The following is a 6,227-nucleotide window of genomic DNA, read 5'->3' as shown; positions in this document are numbered from 1 at the left end:
TTCAATGCCTATATTTGTGGGTACAAGAAATCTACACACCCACGTCTACATGATACTGCATGTAGTGGACAAAACCCCTTTGCCTCTTCTCTAGCTGTAGCATTTCACAGCATCTTAACATCTTTTCACAGTAGATCTTTGTTTGTAGCATGTAGGTACGCCATTCTTGCAATGTAGCTGATGTCTGCTCAAGGCACTTAATTCTTACTCTAGATTTGACGGGATGTGGTGTGTGTGTGTGTGTGTGTGTGTGTGACCCTTGGAATCGTCATCTTGCATCACTAATTTCTATGTAGGCTCAATTCTCTCTTCCATTAGCTGATCATGACGGCTTATTGTATGGTAGCAGCAGTCGAACATGCAGGTGGAATTGCTGGTCCGCATGGACTGTCGAAGCTGTGAGTGCAGGAAACTTTCTCGCCATTTCTGACAAGTGTCGGCGGCTCTCTGAGTTGCACCTACACGAAAATCTATATCTAACCTTATCTTAAACGATAAAAAGAAGAAAATGGTATAACCTTTCTATCACCCAAGTGTGGTAGATTGGTTATGCCAATTCCCTCTTCATTCACAGGTAAATAACATAAATAAACCTAAATCTAATCTAATATAACGTAAATCTAAATCTAACGTAAATAAACCTAAATTAATAAACCTAAATTAATAAACCTAAATCTAGTCTAATATAACGTAAATCTAAATCTAACGTAAATAAACCTAAATCTAATCAAACGTAAATCTAACTAAAAATAAACCTAAATCTAATTTAATTTAACTTAAATAAACCTAAATCTAATTTAACGTAAGTCTACATCTAACCTAATCTTTAACGTCTTTTGGGATAGTTTCCTACGACGTTAAAACTCTCTTCTTCTTGTGTGTGTGTGTGTGCCAATAAAAAGAGAAAAATGGGATAACCTTTCTATCACCCAAGTGTGGTAGATTGGTTATGCCATTTTCCTCTTGAATAACAAGTCTTGAGTTCAACTCCTCGTCAGCTAGATCTTTAGGTCTCTTTAATTAGTTTCCTACGACGTTAAATTAAACTCTCTTCTTCTCGGGTGTGTGTGTGGGTGTGTGTGCACGCCAATAAAAAAAGGATAAAAATGGTATAACTTTTCTATCACCAAAATGTAATAGATTGGTTATGCCATTTCCCTCATGAATAACAGGTCTTGAGTTCAACTCCTGTCGACTAGATCTTTAAGGTCTCTTGGGATAGTTTCCTACGATGTTAAGACTCTCTGCTTCTTCTTTCTCTCTCTCTCTCTCTCTCTCTCTCTCTCTCTCTCTCTCTCTCTCTCTCTCTCTCTCTTTTCCTCTCTCAATGTGTGTGTGCATTCTTTGTTTATGCATGTGTGTGTGCGTTTTTGGTTTATGCATGCTCTCTCTCTTTTCCTCTCTCAATGTGTGTGTGCATTCTTTGTTTATGCATGTGTGTGTGTGTTTTTTTGTTTATGCTTGTGCTCTCTCTCTCTCTCTCTCTCTCTCTCTCTCTCTCTCAAAAACACAATGTGTGTGTGTGTGTGTGTGTGTGTGAGAGAGAGAGAGAGAGAGGGGGGGGGGGAGAGAGAAAGAGGAGAAGGGAACATGAGAGCGAGGAGAGGGAAGGAGCATACCTGGCTCTCCTTCCTCTCCTCGTGCGCACGTGTGTGTGTGTGTGTGTGTGTGTGTGTGTGTGTGTGTGTGGAGAAGAAAGAGAGAGAGAGAGAGGCAGAGTGTGCGTTACCTTGTTTGCTTGAGCGCACGCCGAGTTTTCGGACGCTCTCGGTTATTTTTTTAAGCCCTGGCAGCGTCGCTGTGTTACAAGTAACATAGCGACGCTCATAGTGATGCCTATATTGATGCCGTGGTTTTTCATGTTTGAGCGTCACACTATGAGCGTCGCTACTATTAATTACCTCTTGTAGTGATTGTCATCTTATGTAAAAGCCGTTTTCAAACATCGCATGCACCCTGTGGGAGTCTTGAATGAAGATATAATCTTCTTCACTTGTTGCTCTTCTGTGCGACTCAGAACCCATGGACCTTTTGGTATAGACCACTTTCCATTGGGTTTAAGTCGAGGCCACATCTCTGGCAGTCGACCCACAGCCTGCAGGTCATCTCTTTGGGCCTTGCTCTCGCTTTTTCCAATGATGGTCATCCATATGATTTCCCCCACATTCTTGAAGATGTCCATTGGGTCAAGCAAATGATTAATCAGCAAGTCACTCCAGTATGGGAGATCATGGAAAATAGAAAGTCTTTTCATCCCAGGTGGCATCCAATCTCCCCTCTCCAGCCACATGTTTTTCCAATCGCTCGCTTTCAGTGGATGCATGTCATGTTTGCATATGTTTGGTCCACGTAGCTCGTGTCCTTCAGGCAAAAATCTACCATGCTCCTTGTAAACTGTCTTGCTCAAATGCTCAGAGTGGCGGAAGCCAAGTCAAGGACCACATTTTGGACATGCATGATTGCCCGAGTAACTCAAGCCTGAAACATCACAAAATTACAATATAAAAGCGTTGACATAGCCATGAATCACATGTGTGTGAGGTTTTTAAAGGCACTTACCTGAGCACTCACCGAAGCCTGGCCAATCGTGCATGGTCCACATGAGAATGCCTGGCACATGTACATTCCGTCGTCTGATTGGTTGGGACATATCAACCACATCAATTCCTGTCCACAAGATTTGGAGCTCTTCTATAAGTGGTGCCAGATAGACGTCCATGTTCTTTGCTTTGTACTTTCCTGGGACGATCAATGACAACAACAGATGGCCCTTCTTGATAGCGAGCCATGGTGGAAGATTATAATTAACTAGAAAAATAGGCCACGTGCTCCATGAAGAACTCCGTAATCCGAATGGATTTACTCCGTCCATTGCCAGACAAAAGTGAATACATCGAGGCTCGTTCTTAAATGTAGGCCAACTTTTCTCTATGTGCTTCCATGCACGAGAGTCAGGAGGTACTCGCATAACATCATTTGTCGATCTAGTATTTGAGTGCCATGTCATCAAAGCGGCTATGGACTTGCACCTGAACATGCTCTTTATTCTTGGAATGATAGGAAAGTGTTAAAGGACCTTTGCAGGGATAAATTTTCCTTGTGTGTCCTCCCTGTACTTGTTTGATCCACAATTGGGCCATTGTTCCAGGTTTGCGTACTCATTGCGAAAAAGTATACAATCATTAGGACATGCATGTATTTTCTGATAATCCAAGCCCAAATTAGTAAGAAGCTTTTTAGTGGCTGGACGGGTAGGGGGCATGTGATTCCCTTCTGGCAAGATTTTCTCATTCAGAAACCTGACGTTACGTGAACAAGTCAGCCCTTTGATCACTTTATATGAGCTTGTTACGGCATAATCCGCACAGTGCGGTCATGCGGAGGTCTGGACATTGTGGACTAGGAGTCATGCGGCCTTGGGATAGTTCTTCATAGGATATCATGGGACAGGACAGGGTTTTGCACCGTTCTCGATATGCACTGGAGCAACGGTTGTATATGGGGGGGCATACCAGTCTTTGGGGATATCTCTAATATTCATGTTATCAATTTATCTTCCCTCTTGTACTCTGTGTTCGATTGCATATCAATGAAGAAGACAGTGTTCTATTTCTATAACTTGTCTTTTATTCTACCTTTCTGTGTTTTGATGTTCATATACTGTAAGGCAATGTGAGGGTATTCATTCCCATAATGCTTATTGCTCCTCTGCGGGCAATAGACATTACATCTGGCGACCATGATGTGTGATGGACGACTTGCGGTGAACATGCATGAGCACTAGGTCGCAAGGTCCTCCTAATGATGGAGCACTGTTGTGGGTTAGGTCAACACATGAACATCATGCACAACAAGAATGACAATCTACTCCACCATGCTTCATCAACAACAATTCAGACACAGTAAACATAACTACTCAAAGAATATCAGAGTAAGCAGAGACAATACACTGAATAGTTACTGCACTGCACCATCATCATCACATTCATATCAGAGAACAGATACATCGTGCGCAGATACATTCCCCACTTATATAGATAAATCCGACTTAACTACCCAGTCATAAGACATTCAGCAGACTACAACTGAAAGACAGTTACATCCGACTTGGCAAAATACAGCTCAGTAAATATCCGATAAGTCAAAATCCGACTTAGCTATTCAGAGTCAGTTTCTAACATGTGCCTCTCAACACATGGCACATCCCGGTGGTAGATTTCGCAGAAATCTGACCCGGATCCACAGATCCCTTGATCAGGAATCCACTCTCTGCTGCACAGCTTCTTCCTTACTCTGGTGCTCAACATTCACTTTATGATCCACCAGCTCTGCTTCCTTTACTGCATCTGACTCTGTTGCATCAGCTTTTCCCATTTCCACCTCTTGTGCTATATCTGCAATCACAGTATCAATCTGCTCTTCTGCAACTTTCTCCTCAGCTACATCCTGCATCAAAAAACTATTAGTAAAATTCTCCTCTTTCTTTTCTGCCTCTGCAAGCTGCTGTCTCTGATTCTCTTCCATCTGCTGAACTTGCTGCTTCAAACAGTCTCTCTCCTTTTGCAATTCCTCCACTTCCTTCAACAATTGTGCTTCTACCTCATGCACTAACCTTGCCTTTATCACCTCATATGGATACTTAATGACAAAACTCATTCTCTCCTTGGTCTTTTGCCACATCTCCTGTGCAACCAAAGTTAACTGCTGCTTGAGGATAGACACTTCTCCTTCTTTCATTAATACTGCACTCAAGCTAATTTCCTCCCGTGCCAACATCTGTTGCTCTAGTACCTGCAAAGGTTCCAATCTCAACCTCTGCATCTCCACAGTGACCTGTAACTCTGCATTCGTCTTTGCCATGTCTTCCAACTCCAAAGCAACAGCTGCCTCCACTTTCTCAGTCCATTGCTTAAACTCCCCCAATGATCTCTTCACTTTTGCTAACTCCATCTTCTGTTTCCCCACTGTTTCCTCCATATCCTGCTCATACTTTACTTTCATCATAGCTATCTGCTCTTCAAACTCTTTCACCTGTGACACCTGTCCTTTAAACTCCATCAACTTTTCTGCATTCCTTTCAGCTTGCATACTCTGAACCTTCAGCATATTATTCTGCTGCCTCAAAAATTCCTGCACCTGCTGCAACATCTGAACTACTTTATCACTGTCCAATTTCCCAGTATCTACTGATACTCCAGAGACTTCCTCAGCACTGAAATCTAATCTAGAAAACACTCTGCTGACTGGTTCAGACTTCTTCCTCTTGTTGGATAGTGTGAAAGCCTTACCAAGCTTTATTGGTGTTTCCTCTGCTTTTACCTGCATTGGTGAATCAACATCCATGGTGCCAAAATCTGCAAACTGCATTTTTGCTGTGATTTCTTCAAAGGCCTCTCCTGGAGTATATTTGGCTTTCACCAAATCCTCATAAGCCTCCATATGCTTGGCATTAATCTTCACAAATCCTAACTTTTCAGAATGCACCATGATAGGCTGCTCAATCTGAACTGGCTGCTGCTTCTCCTCCACCAGTTTTTCTGCTTTCACAGGCCACCTTGCTTCACCACTCTGTACTCTCTGTGAAAAAAAGAACAATGCTGACAAGTAACCACATAACCTACTATTTGCCTGTGTCTTCCTTTTGTCTGAGGAATGAATCTCTGTTGCCAACTTTTCATACACCCAGTGGGCCCAGCTCACTTCTCCTCCTTGCTCTGCATAGCTCAATGGAGCAAAGTTTTCTTTTGACATATAGTCAAACTTCACAATAAAGCATAGCCTCTCCAAGTACCACTTAAGCTGCTCTCTCCTAGCATATGACACATTCTTTAACATGTAATACTGCCTGCCTCCTTCTCTTGGACCAAACTCCTTTTTCAGTGCTTCCTCTGAACACTTTGGAATAGGTGTATTGGGATACAAAGGCAGCTTGAACACCTCAGACACCAACTCCACACTGAGTATCACATGCGGTGACACTCCCCTTAGTCTTCCTAAGTATTTCCAACTGAGACTTTGCATACACATTGTTTCTACATTCTTCCCAAGGCAGAATCGCAAACTCATACAATCCTACCTGCTGCAACCATATGGCGTTGCGCTCTGCCTGACAATCTATGTCAACTTTGAAGTCCATAAAAGGGTCCATTAATGCTTGCATCACCTTACCTTCTGACACAGGAGTCGGCGTTGGCGTTTCCTCTTCTGCAGAGTCACTGTTTTCGTCT

General features: G+C 42.6%; 1 protein-coding gene across 1 annotated transcript; it reads right to left on the bottom strand.

The window, feature by feature from the left end:
• Positions 1-4,254: 4,254 nt before the first annotated feature.
• On the bottom strand, positions 4,255-5,343 carry LOC147436469 (uncharacterized). The gene has a single exon (XM_086487863.1). It carries the CDS (start codon positions 5,341-5,343, stop codon positions 4,255-4,257), a length of 1,089 nt encoding a protein of 362 aa, XP_086343989.1.
• Between the last annotated feature and the right edge of the window lie 884 nt (positions 5,344-6,227).

The sequence above is a fragment of the Adiantum capillus-veneris genome, chromosome 18, assembly GCF_014529385.1.
Source record: "Adiantum capillus-veneris isolate H3 chromosome 18, ASM1452938v2, whole genome shotgun sequence".
NCBI classification, from domain to species: Eukaryota; Viridiplantae; Streptophyta; class Polypodiopsida; order Polypodiales; family Pteridaceae; genus Adiantum; species Adiantum capillus-veneris.
Note: the sequence above shows the minus strand (reverse complement) of the source record. Positions and strands in the feature narration are given on the sequence as shown.